The 16,621-nt window shown below is 41.2% G+C and overlaps 1 protein-coding gene across 1 annotated transcript in view; it reads right to left on the minus strand.

Annotated features, from left to right (window-relative positions):
• AK9 (adenylate kinase 9) overlaps positions 1-16,621 on the minus strand; it is a 185,071-nt gene that overhangs the window by 132,441 nt on the left and 36,009 nt on the right. Inside the window, exons 9-10 of the mRNA XM_025382428.1 lie at positions 11,261-11,335; positions 8,155-8,253 (exon numbers count right to left, since the gene is read on the minus strand). Coding sequence (XP_025238213.1) covers positions 8,155-8,253; positions 11,261-11,335 — 174 coding nt within the window. The remainder of the gene's footprint in view (positions 1-8,154; positions 8,254-11,260; positions 11,336-16,621) is intronic.

The following is a 16,621-nucleotide window of genomic DNA, read 5'->3' on the forward strand; positions in this document are numbered from 1 at the left end:
CTTAAAATGTAAAGTCTCCTTCATTAGCAATCCTTACTGTTGGCGACCTCCAGATAAGTTAAGAAATACTTTTCTACAGACCGAAAAATTCTGTAGAAAACTGCTAACTCTCAGTTGGGAACATGCTTATTTTATTTTATATTTATGCTTATTTTACCATATGATAGAAAGGTTGCTTGAAAGGTTCATCTGTCCTTGTGTTTCCTTAGCAGGGGATGAGAAAACTGGTGAGAGATGGCATGGTGAGTATTATGGTTTGAATGTCCCCTCCGAGACTCAGATTGAAACTTAATTGCCATTGTGATGGTATTAAGAGGTAGGGCTGTTAAGAGGTGATGAGGTCATGAGTGCTCTGCCCTCATGAATAGATTAATGTCCTTATCTCAAGAGTGGGTAAGTTATTTTGAGGGTGGACTTATTATCAAGGCAAGTTCAGCCCCCTCTTGCCCTGGCTTTTGTACTCTTTTGTTCTTCCACCTTCCACAATGGGAAACCCAGCACAAAGGCCCTCACCAGATGCTGGTGCCATGCACTTGGACTTCCCAGGCTTCAAATAAACTTACTTCTGTGAACCAAATAAACTTATTTTCTTTATAAATTACCTAGTCTGTGGTATTCTGCTATAGCAAAAGAAAATGAAGAGAGTGGGCAATGGCCAGGTGAAATCTGCTCCCCCCAACCCTCAGATGTGGGTCACACATGTATATGCTGGCTTCAGAGCTGACTATGCAATGCAGATGAGATTGTGAGCTATGATTTTCCCTGGACCACTGCAGCATCAGAGAACAAACAGGCATGTGCACTGCAGGGATGCTGCATGAATGTTCCCAAGTGAGACCTGGAAGTGACAGTAAATGTTAAGGAAACTGTCAGTGCTCAGGAGAGTTGCATAAGACCAAGAACCTCATCCATGGAGCACATTAAGCTACAGGCCTTCTCCACAGAGTTCCTGGACAATGAGCTAGGGACTGAAACCATGGCCAGTTAGGTCAGGAGGCAGTCACTCTTTCCTTATCATCCATATTTCCCGCCCATACATGAAAAAAGTATTTGAATAGACCGTACGTATTCTCTAAAAGGTTAAGTATTTGAATAGCAGACCATGTTCCTCTCTCAACTTCACGCCCGTGAGGCCACATGTTCAGCAGGTGCTGAGGGGAGAGGAGAAGATGAGCTTTTAAATAAATTTGATATTACAGGCTTCAAAATGGTCAGGACTGGCTTCTGGTTAAACAAAGCAGACTGAAAACATGAATTTATGTTTGCTGCTTTCCTAAAACCTCACTAAAATGACAGTAGAAGAATAAAAAAAAGAAATAAAACTCATGAGGACACAGAGAATGGGAGAAGAGACTAGAGATACTGATCATGGCTGGCTAGAGCTACACAATTTTTTAAGTTAGAAAGCAGATAGATGAGTGGTAACTGACTTATCTCAGAGAAAGGTGAAAGAAAGCCAAATATCTGTGGAGCAAAGATAGGTATGGGAGGGGTAGGAACAACAAGGAGCCAGTGGATTCACTTTGCAAAACCCTGGAAAGACATGGGACCTTGTGATACCACGTACCTCTGAAGGGGAATAAATGGAGAGCAGAAAACAGTATAAGTGGAAGTCTTTGAAACAAGGTGCTAGTGCCAGAGCCATTCCCACTCTACTTGGTCCCCTCCCACCACCTCTCTCCCAGTGAGAAGACCAGAAGCATACTTTCTGGAGCGACTTAACCAGAGGAGCATGTGAGGGACCCCAGATACAGCCAAGGTAGTGGAGCAGGGGCAGAAGAAAGCTGGTCACTATAACCACGACCCTCAAGCTCTACTCCTACCCATCCTCTTGCTGAAGAACCTCTGGACCTTTCCATGATCCAGCAACTAAGAGTTAATGCCTGGCAAATGTCTTCAGCACTTCTGCCAGCTCTGCTGTGATTGGGTGAATGCTCGTGCACAGCACAAACTAATTTGCCAGGGCCAGAACAAAATGAAAATTATAGGACCCTTGTTCTACAATTAGTAAGAATTTCAAGACTGCAGCAGCAGAGAATTAAACTAAGCACATGGGCCTGTATGAAGTTCATGAAGCCAGCCCTGCCCCTACGATACAGCTGTTAAATTTTTAAAAATATCACCATTGGTTATAGGCACTTTAAAAGCATAATCTCATGTAATATTTACAATAACACGATGCCATAGGGATTGTTGTCCCTTTTTAAATATATACCATTGAATAAAGGGCAGCAAGATTAAGCAGAGTCACAGGTCTGATAGGCTGTACTGCTGAATTCAAATCCAGGTCTATGTGACTCGAAAACCAAAACTTCTACTGTGCCAGGTGCCAGTCTGACCCTGTCCTTCCTCCTAGTGCACAAACCCAGGCCCATGTCCCCATCTACCTGCACAGCCCTTCCTCTCCAGCAACTCAGCAGAGGCTACAGTTCTCTCACACTTCACCAGGATGCTGGAGTCTACAGTAAGGTCTCTGTGCATTTCCTACCCCTTTAAACCAGTGGTTCTCTTCCCTGGCTGCACACTAGAATCTCCTAGGGAAGATTTTTGGGTTTGCTTTTTGTTTTTATAATTGTGGTAAAATACACATCACATAAAATTTGTTTTTGTAACCACCTTTAAGCATACAATTCAGTGGTATTAAGTATATTCACTGTGTTGTGCAACCACCCCCTGTATTCATTTCCAGAACTTTTCCACCATCCCAAACAGAACTCTGTACTCATAAAATAACTCTCCTTCCCCGCCAGCCCCTGGTAACCTCTACCCTACATTCTGTCTCTACGAATTTGTCTATTCTGTGTATCTCATATACGTGGAATCACTTGTTTGCCCTTTTGTATCAGCTTGTTTCACTTAGTACGTTTTCATGGATATTTTATCATATATAAGAATTTTACTCCTCTTTAAGATTGAATAATATTCCATCACACACACACACACACACACACACACACACACACACACACACACACTCTCCACATTTTGTTTATCAGTTCATCCACTGATGGACATTGGGTTATTTCTACCTTCTGGCTATTGTGAATAAAGGTGCTAGAAATATTGGTGTACAAGTATCTGTTTGAGTTCCTGGTTTCAATCCTTTGGGGGAAATGCCTAGAAGGGTAATTGCTGGATAGATGAGAATTCTATGTTTAACTTTTTGAGCAACCACCAAACTATTTTAAACAGCAGCTGTACCATTTTACATCCCCACAAACAATGTAAGAGGGTTCTCCTTTCTCATCAACATTTTTTATTTCTCATTTTTTGAATAATAGCACCCCAGTGGATATGAGATGGCATCTTATTGTAGTTTTGATCTGCATTTCCTTAATGGCTAGTGATATTGAGCATCTTTTCATGTACTTATTGGCCATTTATATATCTTCTTTAGAGAAATGTCTATTCAAATCCTTTGCCCATTTTTGAACCGGATTTTTTTTATTGTTGTGGAGTTGTAGTTGTTCTTTACATATTCTGCATACTAATCCCTATCAGATATATGATTTTCAAATATTCTTCTCCTTTCTGTGGGTTGTCTTTTTACTCTATTGATTGATGTGTTTTCCTTTTTTTGTAGAGATGGGGTTTCACCATGTGGCCAGGCTGGTCTCAAACCCCTGGCCTCAAGTGATCTGCCTGCCTCAGCTTCCCATAGTACTGGGATTATAGGCATGAGCCACTGCACCCGGCCTCTACGCATAGTGTTGATGCAGAAAAGTTTCTTGGTATTTTTTCTTTTGTAGTCTGTGCCTTTGATGTCATATCCTATTTTGTTTTGTTTCACTTAATGACAGAGCCTTACCTTAGAAATTCTGTTTTAACTGGCCTCGGCGTCGTTATGTTTAAAAAGCTTCCTAGATGACCCCATTTTGCAGTCAGGGCTGGGAATCACTGCTTTAAATATTCCTATTATATTGATTCTCTAAAAATCACCTGCCTTTAGCTGAAGATTATTCATCTAAAGTCCTTTAAAAACATAGGAACTTGTAGATCAATCAACTTTAATTAACCAGGCTCCTCTGGTGTCCCAAGAGTTAAAGTAGGGGTTCTCAGACTTAAGTGGGTATTGTTCTAGATTTTGTAAAAATACATTTTCAGGTTCCATCTCCAGACAGTCTGGTTCAATCAGCCTGGGATTCGGGCCTCAGGATTTGTATTCGTAGTAAGCTTCCCAGGTGATTCTTTTGAGGTGGGCTTGACTGCCAGGTAGAAATGCTACTTAAGGGATATGAATAATGACTCCAGCGTACACAGCCATATCTTCGTCCCTTTTATGAAAAAGGAGGCAGGTCCACCTAGTTAGTCATACAGCTTATGAACTACAACCTTACACCTATGCCCCATGCATGCAATGCTTTCTAAGGACAAACCTTCTGGCCAGAAATTTCGTGCAGGTTTTATAGATACTTTTTCTCTTTCCTTCAGTGACGACCTAGATCAGGAGGCCTCAGTACCCACTTTATTTTTCCCAGCCTCTGCTCTGACCAAGCTCACTTTTCTTCCTCTTCAGCACCAGTTCATATTGCAGAGGTCCCAGCTTGTATTCCAGTTATGTGGACCCACTGAGATCTTGTTATGATACGGGATAACAGAATGACCGCTTTCTTCAAAGATTTTAAAATTTGAATTATATCTATTTATGATCATGGCATATATTTTGGTTTTTATTTTATTTTTATTTTTGAGACAGGGTCTTGCCCTATCACGTAGACTGGAGTGCAGTGGCACAATCATGGTTCACTGCAGCCTTAACCTCTAGGCTCAGTTGATCCCCCCACCTCAGCCTCTCAAATAGCTGGGATTATGGGCATGTGCTATCATGCCTGGTTAATTATTTTTTATTTTTTATTATACTTTAAGTTTTAGGGTACATGTGCACAACATGCAGGTTTATTACACATGTATACATGTGCCATGGTGGTTTGATGCACCCATCAACTCGTCATTTACATTAGGTATTTCTCCTAACGCTATCCCTCCTCCAGCCCCACACCCCATGACAGGCCCCGGTGTGTGATGTTCTCTGCCCTGGGTCTAAGTGTTCTCATTGTTCAATTCCCATCTATGAGTGAGAACATGAGGTGTTTGTTTTCTGTCCTTGCCATAGTTTGCTGAGAATGATGGTTTCCGGCTGCATCCATGTCCCTACAAAGGACACGAACTCATCCTTTTTTATGGCTGCATAGTATTCCATGGTGTATATGTGCCACATTTTCTTAATCTGGTCTATCATTGATGGACATTTGGGTTGGTTCCAAGTCTTTGCTGTTGTGAATAGTGCCACAATAAACATACGTGTGCATGTGTCTTTACAGCAGCCTAATTTATAATCCTTTGGGTATATACCCAGTAATGGGATTGCTGGGTCAAATGTACTTCTAGTTCTAGATCCTTGAGGAATTGCCACACTGTCTTCCATAATGGTTGAACTAGTTTACACTCCCACCAACAGTGTAAAACTGTTCCTATTTCTCCACATCCTCTCCAACACCTCTTGTTTCCTGACTTTTTAATGATTGCCATTCTAACTGGTGTGGTATCTCATTGTGGTTTTGATTTGCATTTCTCTGATGACCAGTGATGATGAGCATTTTTTCATGTATCTGTTGGCTGCAAAAATGTCTTCTTTTGAGAAGTGTCTGTTCATCTCCTTTGCCCACTTTTTAATGGGGTTGTTTTTTTCTTGTAAATTTGTTTAAGTTTTTTGTAGATTCTGGATATTAGCCCTTTGTCAGATGTGAAGATTGCAATACTTTTCTCCCATTCTGTAGGTTGCCTGTTCACTCTGATGGTAGTTTATTTTGCTGTGCAGAAGCTCTTTAATTAGATCCCATTTGTCTATTTTGGCTTGCGTTGCCACTGCTTTTGGTGTTTTAGTCATGAAGTCCTTGCCCATGCCTATGTCCTGAATAGTATTGCCTAGGTTTGCTTCTAGGGTTTTTATGGTTTTAGGTCTAACATGTAAGTCTTTAATCCATTTTGAATTAATTTTTGTATAAGGTGTAAGGAAGGGATCCAGTTTCAGCTTTCTACATATGGCTAGCCAGTCTTCCCAGCACCATTTATTAAATAGGGAATCCTTTCCCCATTTCTTGTTTTTGTCAGGTTCGTCAAAGATCAGATGGTTGTAGATGTGTGGTGTTATTTCTGAGGCCTCTGTTCTGATCCATTGGTCTATATCTCTGTTTGGGTACCAGTACCATGCTGTTTTGGTTACTGTGTCCTTGTATCGTTTGAAGTCAGGTAGCGTGATGTCTCCAGCTTTGTTCTTTTTGCTTAGGATTGCCTTGGCAATGCGGGCTCTTTTTTGGTTGCATATGAACCAAAACTGTGTTGCCTCATAATTCAATCTCAGACTGCTGCGCTAGCAGTGAGCAAGGCTCCATAGGCATGGGACCTGCTGAGATAGGCGCGGAATAGTAACTCCTGGTCTGCCGTTTGCTAAGACTGCTGGAAAAGCACAGTATTTCCGGGGGGAGTGTCCCGTTTTTCCCAGGTACAGTCTGTCACAGCTTCCCTTGGCTAGGAAAGGGAAATCCCCTGACCCCTTGTGCTTCCCGGGTGAAGCGACACCCTGCCCTGCTTTGGCTCACGCTCTGTGGGCTGCACCTGCTGTCTAACCAGTCCCAGTGAGATGAACCAGGTACCTCAGTTGGAAATGCAGAAATCACCCATCTTCTGCATCCATCCCGCTGGGAGCTGCAGACTGGAGGTGTTTCTATTCGGCCATCTTGGAACCCCGCCCCAAGTTTTTTTTTATTTTTTGTAGGACCAGGGTCTTGCTATGTCCCAGGCTGGTCTCAAACTCCTGGGCTCAAGCGATCCTTCCATTTCAGCCTCCCAAAGTGCTGGCATTATAGGCATGAGCCATTGTGCCCAGCCCTGGTATCCGTTTTTTAAAAATAATTTCAGGCCGGGCGTGGTGGCTCAACCCTGTAATCCCAGCACTTTGGGAGGCCGAGGCGGGTGGATCACGAGGTCAGGAGATCGAGACCATCCTGGCTAACATGGTGAAACCCCGTCTCTACTAAAAAAATACAAAAAACTAGCCGGGCGTGGTGGCGGGCGCCTGTAGTCCCAGCTACTCGGAGGCTGAGGCAGGAGAATGGCGTAAACCCGGGAGGCGGAGCTTGCAGTGAGCCGAGATCGCGCCACTGCACTCCAGCCTGGGTGACACAGCGAGACTCCGTCTCAAAAAAAAAAAAAAAAAAAAAAAAAAAATTTCTACTCATATAGGTGAAACTGAACTTCTCGGAATAGATCAAATCCTCCAATTAAAACTCCCTGTGGCACTTTTGGCAACTGGCAGTTATAATTTGATACCCATCACATACGTAGCACATCAGCATCAGGAACACATTAGTTACTTAAAAAAATTTGGTTGAATGATTAAAGAAATAGAGTTAAGAACTTTTATGTCTTCACATTCTTTGGTGCTGCAAACTTTTAAACTGAACTTGGATTTCTTTCTTTTTCATTGTTCCTACGTTTAATCGTTATGATTTTCTTTGTTTCAAAATTTGTGTTGTGTCTAATGTCTAAAACGATATTGTGCTAATATTACAGCTTCTTCCCAGAAATCAAATCCATTTTTATAAAAGAATACAAATTAAGGCCACAACATACATATATATGAATTAATATATATATTTATGTATATATGAATAAATATATATGTATATATGAATATATATGAATAAATATATATTTACATAGACGAATATATTTACATAGACGAATAAATATTTATGAAAAAATAAATAAATATATGAATATATATTTTATATATATATATTTTTTGAGATAGTATCTGGCTCTGGTGCTCAGGCTGGAGTGCAATGGCATGATCTTGGCTCACTGTAGCCTTAACCTCCTGGGCTCAAGCAATCCTCCCATCTCAGCTCCTGGGTAGCTGAGACTACAGGTGCATACCACCACACCTGGCTAATCTTTTCTTTTCTTTCTTTTCTTTTTCTTTCTTTCTTTCTTTTTTTTTTTTTTTAGGATGGTTGCTCACTAGGTTGTCCAGGCTGGTCTCAGACTCCTGGGCTCCAGCGATCCTCCCATGGGATTACAGGTGTGAGCCACTGCACCCTGCCCACAACATACATTGAAAACTAGACTTTCAAACAGTTCCATATAACTTACATTTTCCATTGTGTCATTAATTTCTTCCTCTGCACCCTGAAGTTTGGTTATAACAGCTGCTCTTTTTAGGTTCAGATATTTAAGTCGACTCATAACAATCTAGATTTAAAGAACAGATATTTAACTACATTGGCATCTGAATATCTCAAATATTCTGAAACAGTGATGGGCTTATGAGTCAAGCCCATGCTCCCCCTGACTCTGGGTTGAATCTTTGCTTGCTTCATCTGGCCTCTGGCTGTTTGCTGACAATCCTTGGTATGTCTTGGCTTGTATATGCATCACTCCAATCTCTGCCTCTGTTGTCACAGAGCCATCTTCTCCCTGTGTGTCTGAGTCTCTTCTCCTAATCTATAGGCAAAGACCTTATTTCCAAATAAGGTCACATTCACAGGTATTGGACTTCAGGGTTTCAACATATGTTTTTGAGGGACACATTTCAACTGATAACAGTCTGCCCTTACGGTCCCCAGATATTCATGTTCTTAGAGGTCTTGGTATCTGGGACCTCTTCAGGCAAAGGGATGATTGCCATATGAAGATGGAGGCAGATATTGGAGTTATGCTGCCATAAGTCAAGAAATGCCGGTAGCTACCAGAAGCTGAAAGAAACAAAAATAGAGTCTCCCCAAGAGCCTTTGGAAGGAGCATGGTACTGCCAACACTTTGATTTTGGACTTTTAGCCTCCACAACTGTGAGAGAATACATTTCTGTCATTTAATCCACCAGTTTGTGGTACTTTGGTATGGCAACCCCAGGAAATTAATGCAGACACTACGTGGAAGAATCTGGAAAAATAAAAGAGGCCAGCACATAGATCATGAGATGGGAGATAGTGAGATAGCCAAAATTCTGATGGTGTGTGGTAGCCTGTGATAGATTGTGTTACAATGCAAACCTTCACTGGTTAATTCCCTAATTCATTCTGGGTGGAGTACACTTCCTTATTCCACTAATGTCGAGCTTCTCCATGTAGCCTGCTCTGCCAATGGAACGTCGGTAGAAGTGCAGAGTACCAGCTCCCATGGGGGCCTTCACAAGCTTGGCAAGTTCCAGTCAGACACCTTGGAGCTTCTGCCCTCTACCTTGAGGAAAGTGTGTCCCAGGTAGTAAAAAGTGGTAGAATTCTGGCCATATTTTGAAGGAGAAGCCTGCTGTATATGCTGGTGAATGGGATGTGGGATGTGAGAAAAAAAAGTCAAGGAAAGCAACTGGCTGGGTGGTTTTTGCATTTACCGAAAAAGGAGAATGGTGGGAGAAGCACATTGGGGGTAGGGTGGTGGTGGTGAAGCTCTATTTTGCACACTTAAATCCGAAATGACTAGTAGACATCCAATTGGAAAAACAGCAGTTGAGCAGCCATTAAGTATACAAGTGTGGAATTCAGGGGAAAGATCTGATATAGTATCATGAATTTAAGAGATGTCAGTGGTGAGATGATATCTAAAGCTACCGACTGAATGAAGTCTCTTAACAAGTGAGGGTAAACAGAGAAGAGCTCATGCCTTGTGAATTTTGGGGTCCTGCAACACTGCAGGTTAGAGAATTGGAGTGTGCAGTGAGGTGTAATGGAAATATTGTGGTGTGGGGCCCAAGAAGCCAAGGAAAGAAGGGTGCAGAAAAAAAGACTTGATCTGTTGTGTCAAATGCTGCTTCTATTAAAGATTGAATTAGATGAAGACTGAAAAATGAGCAGTGGCTTTGGTCATGAGATCACAGGTGATCTTGGCAAGAGCATGTTTCAAGTGAGGAGCTTCTCCCTGAGGTGGCTCCACCACTAGCATGCACTGTTACCGTGTTGCCAGCAATCAGATCAAGCCAGAAATCTGGGCATTATCTTTGACTTTTCTCTCTCCCTTAATTCCCATATTAAGTTGCTCATCAAGTCCTGTCAAGTAGATTTCTTAAATGTCTCTCAGATCTGTCCTTTTCTGTCCATTCCTGTGGTCACTACCCTAGGTTAGGCCACTATCTCATACCTGATTGATGGCAAAAGCCAAAACTAGTTTTCCTACCACGAATTTGATTCTCCTTTTGTTTTATCCTCACGTGGAATGGAGTGATCTTTTTCAAACAGAAATAGGATCATTTGTACTTTATGGCTTAAAACCTTTTCCTGGCTGCCTATTCCCTCATGTTGAGGTCTAAACTCCTAACTACAGTTTACAAGGTCTTTCTTGGTGCAATCCCTTCTAATTTCTAGTCGTGGCTCTATTCTACCCCTCCTACCCAATCCTCCTATGTTCCAGTCCTACATTCAGTTCTTGCAACTCACTATGCTCTTTCTGGCCTCTGGGGCCTTGACACAGACTCTTCCCTCAGCATAGAACACTGTCCCACTTCCCTCACCTACCCTTGTCTTCAAGGTCTAGTTCTTACTAGTCCTTTACGTTTCTATTTAAACATAGTTTCAGACTGGTGGTCCTCCTTACTAGACTAGGTTTTGTCTTTATGCCATGAACTCCTATAATACCATGCATGTGTATCCCCGACTGTAACAAAACTGCTCTCTAGAGATTTATTTTCCCCAACATATTGGATACTGCATGAGCTGAGAGACGTGTGAACCCTTCTGCCTCCTTCCTATCTTTATCCCTAGAGCCCATTATAATGCCAGACACTTATTTGACATTTAAGAAATAACGACTACATTTTTGTATTATTGAATTATTTTTGTAAAACATTTTTGGGTTCCAATTTCTCTGCATCCTCACCAACACTTTTTATTTTCTGTTTTGTGTTTGTTTGTTTGTTTTTACTTTGGTCATCCTAGAAGGTAAAAGGGGTTCCCCATTATGGTTTTGACCTGCCTTTCCCTAATGACTAATGATGTTCAGCATCTTCTCGTGTGCTTTTGGTTACCATTGCTTTTACTTTTCTGTGAGGCACCTTTTGACAGAGATTTTAAATTCAAATGTAGTTTTGATTTTTAAATGGACAGATGAATAAACAGAACATCAAAATTTTAAGTGTCAAGACAAATTGTTCAAAGATAAATGGTGCTTAAATATAAACATACTTCTGTTTATTAAAAGAAGTACAATACTGTCAATAGCTTTTAAATTTTCCACACTGTGAAGCATTCCTGCTGAACACTGCACTCACCATAAAGAGCTCCTCTGGTGGTCTATTTCCATTTAGCTCAATGAGATACTGGGGATTGTGTTCAGCCATTACTTCCTGCAGTTAATAGAAAAGAAACTTTACAATGTAGGATCACTGGAAAAAATGGAATACAAGATCAGAATCTTAATACACTATGCAGAAATATTTAAAGTAAATTGTTTGCCTTATAAATGTTATAATGTATGTTATTTTCAATGCTCAAGAGATCTTTTGCAAAAGCTCAAATTAATCTTCTCTCCATGAATTTTATTTTCCTGTTAAAAACATCTTTTTTCTCTACATTGATGCCTTAATGTTTTTTCCAATACAAAATGTTTTGGGGCATCTATCTGCATATGTTCATAGCTTTGCTATTTGGTTTCCAAACCATGGAAGCATCTGATTAAAATTTAAGTCACAGACTTTCTTCACATAGATACTAGCATGATTTAGAAGACACAACGTATTTTGATCATTCCAAGATGGCCGAATAGGAACAGCTCCAGTCTACAGCTCCCAGCATGATCGATGCAGAAGATGGGTGATTTCTGCATTTCCAACTGAGGTACTTGGTTCCTCTCATTGGGACTGCTTGGACAGTGGGTGCAGCCCACAGAGGGTGAGCCGAAGCAGGGCAGGGAATCACCTTACCCTGGAAGTGCAAGGGGTCAGGGAATTTCCCTTTCCTAGCCAAAGGAAGCTGTTTCCAAGGGTACCTGGAAAATCGGGACACTCCTGCCCTAATACTATGCTTTTCCAACAGTCTTAGCAAATAGCACACCAGGAGATTATATCTCACGCCTGGCTCAGTGGGTCCCATGCCCATGGAGCCTTGCTCACTACTAGCGCAGCAGTCCAAGATCAAACTGCGAAGCAGCAGCCAGGCTGGGGGAGGGGCATCTGCCATTGCTGAGGCTTGACTAGGTAAACAAAGCGTCCAGGAAGCTTGAACTGGGTGGAGCCCACCGCAGCTCAAGGAGGCCTGCCTGCCTCTGTAAACTCCACCTCTGAGGGCAGGGCATAGCTGAACAAAAGGCAGCAGAAACTTCTGCAGACTTAAACGTCCCTGTCTGACAGCTTTGAAGAGAGCAGTGGTTCTCCCAGCACAGAGTTTGAGCTCTGAGAACGAACAGACTGCCTCCTCAAGTGGGTCCCTGACCCCCGAGTAGCCTAACTTGGAGACACCTCCCAGTAGGGGCCGACTGACACCTCATACAGCCAGGTGCCCCTCCGAGACAAAGCTTCCAGAGGAAGGATCAGGCAGCAACGTTTGGTGTTCTGCAATATTTGCTGTTCTGCAGCCTCCACTGGTGATACTCAGGCAAATAGGGTATGGAATGGACCTCCAGCAAACTCCAACAGACCTGCAGCTGAGGATCCTGACTGTTAGAAGGAAAACTAACAAAGAGAAAGGAGTAGCATCAACATCAACAGAAAGGACATCCACACCAAAACCCCATCTGTATGTCACCATCATCAAAGACGAAAGGCAGATAAAATCACAAAGATGGGAAGAAACCAGAGCAGAAAAGCTGAAAATTCTAAAAACCAGATCACCTCTTCTCCAGAGGATTGCAGCTCCTCACCAGCAACGGAACAAAGCTGGACGGAGAATGACTTTGACGAGTTGACAGAAGTAGGCTTCAGAAGGTCGTTAATAACAAACTTCTCCAAGCTAAAGGAGGATGTTCGAACCCATTGCAAGGAGGCTAAAAACCTTGAAAAAAGATTAGATGAATGGCTAACTAGAATAAACAGCATAGAGAAGACCTTAAATGACCTGATGGAGCTGAAAACCATGGCACGAGAACTACATGACGCATGCACAAGCTTCATTAGCCGATTTAATCAAGTGGAAGAAAGGGTATCAGTGATTGAAGATCAAATGAATGAAATGAAGCAAGAAGAGAAGTTTAGGGGAAAAAAAGAATAAAAAGAAATCACCAAAGCCTCCAAGAAATATGGGACTATGTGAAAAGACCAAATCTAAGTTTGACTGGTATACCTGAAAGTGACAGGGTGAATGGAACCAAGTTGGAAAACACTCTTCAGGATATTATCCAGGAGAACTTCCCCAACCTAGCAAGGCAGGCTAACATTCAAATTCAGGAAATACAGAGAATGCCACAAAGATACTCCTCGAGAAGAGCAACCCCAAGATACATAATTGTCAGATTCACCAAGGTTGAAATGAAGGAAAAAATGTTAAGGGCAGCCAGAGAGAAATGTTGGGTTACCCACAAAGGGAAGCCCATCAGACTAACAGCAGATCTCTCAGCAGAAACTCTACAAGCCAGAAGAGAGTGGGGGCCAATATTCAACATTCTTAAAGAAAATAATTTTCAGCCCAGAATTTCATATCCAGCCAAACTAAGCTTCATAAGTGAAGGAGAAATAAAATCCTTTATAGACAAGCAAATGCTGAGAGATTTTGTCACCACCAGGCCTGCCTTACAAGAGACCCTGAAGGAAGCACTAAACATGGAAAGGAACAACCGGTACCAGCCATTGCAAAAACATGCCAAAATGTAAGGACCATCGAGGCTAGGAAGAAACTGCATCAACTAACGAGCAAAATAACCAGCTAACATCATAATGACAGGATCAAGTTCACACATAACAATATTAACTTTAAATGTAAATGGGCTAAATGCCCCAATTAAAAGAACACAGACTGGCAAATTGGATAAAGAGTCAAGACCCATCAGTGTCCTGTATTCAGGAGACCCATCTCACGTGCAGAGACACACATAGGCTCAAAATAAAGGGATGGAGGAAGATCTACCAAGCAAATGGAAAACAACAACAACAAAATAGCAGGGATTGCAATCCTAGTCTCTAATAAAACAGACTTTAAACCAACAAAGATCAAAAGAGACAAAGAAGGCCATTACATAATGGTAAAGGGATCAATTCAACAAGAAGAGCTAACTATCCTAAATATATATGCATACAACACAGGAGCACCCAGATTCATAAAGCAAGTCCTTAGAGACCTACAAAGAGACTTAGATTCCCACACAATAATAATGGGAGACTTTAACACCCCACTGTCAACATTAGACAGATCAATGAGACAGAAGGTTAACAAGGATATCCAGAACTTGAACTCAGCTCTGCACCAAGTGGACCTAATAGACATCTACAGAACTCTTCACCCCAAATCAACAGAATATACATTCTTCTCAGCACCACATCACACTTATTCCAAACTTGACCACATAGTTGGAAGTAAAGCACTCCTCAGCAAATGTAAAAGAACAGAAATCACAGCAAACTGTCTCTCAGACCACAGTGCAATCAAATTAGAACTCAGGATTAAGAAACTCACTCAAAACCAAACAACTACATGGAAACTGAACAACCTGCTTCTGAACGACTACTGGGTAAATAACGAAATGAAGGCAGAAATAAAGATGTTCTTTGAAACCAATGAGAACAAAGACACAACATACCAGAATCTCTGGGACACATTTAAAGCAGTGTGTAGAGGGAAATTTATAGCACTAAATGCCCACAAGAAAAAGCAGGAAATACCTAAAATTGACACCCTAACATCACAATAAAAAGAACTAGAGAAGCAATAGCAAACAAATTCAAAAGCTAGCAGAAGGCAAGAAATAACTAAGATCAGAGCAGAACTGAAAGAGATAGAGATACAAAAAACTCTTGAAAAAAAATCAGTAAATCCAGGAGCTAGTTTTTGAAAAGATCAACAAAACAGATAGTCTGCTAGCTAGACTAATAAAGAATAAAAGAGAGAAGAATCAAATATATGCAATAAAAAATGATAAAGGGCACATCACCACCGATCCCACAGAAATACAAACTACCATCAGAGAATACTATAAACACCTCTACGCAGATAAGCTAGAAAATTTAGAAGAAATGGATACATTCCTGGACACATACACCCTCCCAAGACTAAACCAGGAAGAAGTTGAATTTCTGAATAGACCAATAACAGACTCTGAAATTGAGGCAATAATTAATAGCCTACCAACCAAAAAAAGTCCAGGACCAGACGGATTCACAGCCAAATTCTACCAAAGGTACAAAGAGGAGCTGGTACCATTCCTTCTGAAACTATTCCAATGAATAGAAAAAGAGGGAATCCTCCTTAACTCATTTTATGAGGCCAGCATCATCCTGATACCAAAGCCTGGCAGAGACACAACAAAAAAAGAGAAGTTTAGACCAATATCCATCGATGCAAAAATCCTCAATAAAATACTGGCAAACTGAATCCAGCAGCATATGAAAAAGGCTATCCACCACGATTAAGTTGGCTTCATCCGTGGGATGCAAGGCTGGTTCAACATACACAAATCAATAAATGTAATCCATCACATAAACAGAACCAAAGACAAAAAATCACATGATTATCTCAATAGATGCAGAAAAGGCCTTCAACAAAATACAACAGTCCTTCAGGCTAAAAACTCTCAATAAACGAGGTATTGATGGAATGTATCTCAAAATAATAAGAGCTATTTATGACAAACCCACAGCCAATATACTGAATGGGCAAAAACTAGAAGCATTCCTTTTGAAAACTGGCACAAGACAAGAATACTCTCTCTCACCACTCCTATTCAACATAGTGTTGGAAGTTCTGGCCAGGGCAATCAGGCAGGAGAAAGAAATAAAGGGTATTCAATTAGGAAAAGAGGAAGTAAAATTGTCCCTGTTTGCAGATGACATGATTGTATATTTAGAAAATCCCATCATCTCAGTGCAAAATCTCCTTAAGCTGATAAGCAACTTTAGCAAAGCCTCAGGATTCAAAATCAAGGTGCAAAACCCACAAGCATTCCTATACACCAATAACAGACAAACAGAGAGCCAAATCATGAGTGAACTCCCATTCACAATTGCTTCAAAGAGAATAAAATACTTAGGAATCCAATTTACAAGGGATGTGAAGGACCTCTTCAAGGAGAACTAAAAACCACTGCTCAACGAAATAAAAGAGGACACAAACAAATGGAAGAACATTCCATGCTTATGGATAGAAAGAATCAATATCGTGAAAATGGCCATACTGCCCAAGGTAGTTTATGGATTCAATGCCATCCCCATCAAGCTACCAATGACTTTCTTCACAGAATCAGAAAAAGCTACTTTAAAGTTCATATGGAACCAAAAAAGAGTCCGCATTGCCGAGGCAATCCTAAGCAAAAAGAACAAAGCTGGAGACATCACGCTACCTGACTTCAAACTATACTACAAGGCTATAGTAACCAAAACAGCATGGTACTGGTACCCAAACAGAGATACAGACCAATGGATCAGAACAGAGGCCTCAGAAATAACACCACACATCTACAACCATCTGATCTTTGACAAACCTGACAAAAA

This window comes from Theropithecus gelada, chromosome 4, assembly GCF_003255815.1.
Source record: "Theropithecus gelada isolate Dixy chromosome 4, Tgel_1.0, whole genome shotgun sequence".
In the NCBI taxonomy this organism is placed as follows: Eukaryota; Metazoa; Chordata; class Mammalia; order Primates; family Cercopithecidae; genus Theropithecus; species Theropithecus gelada.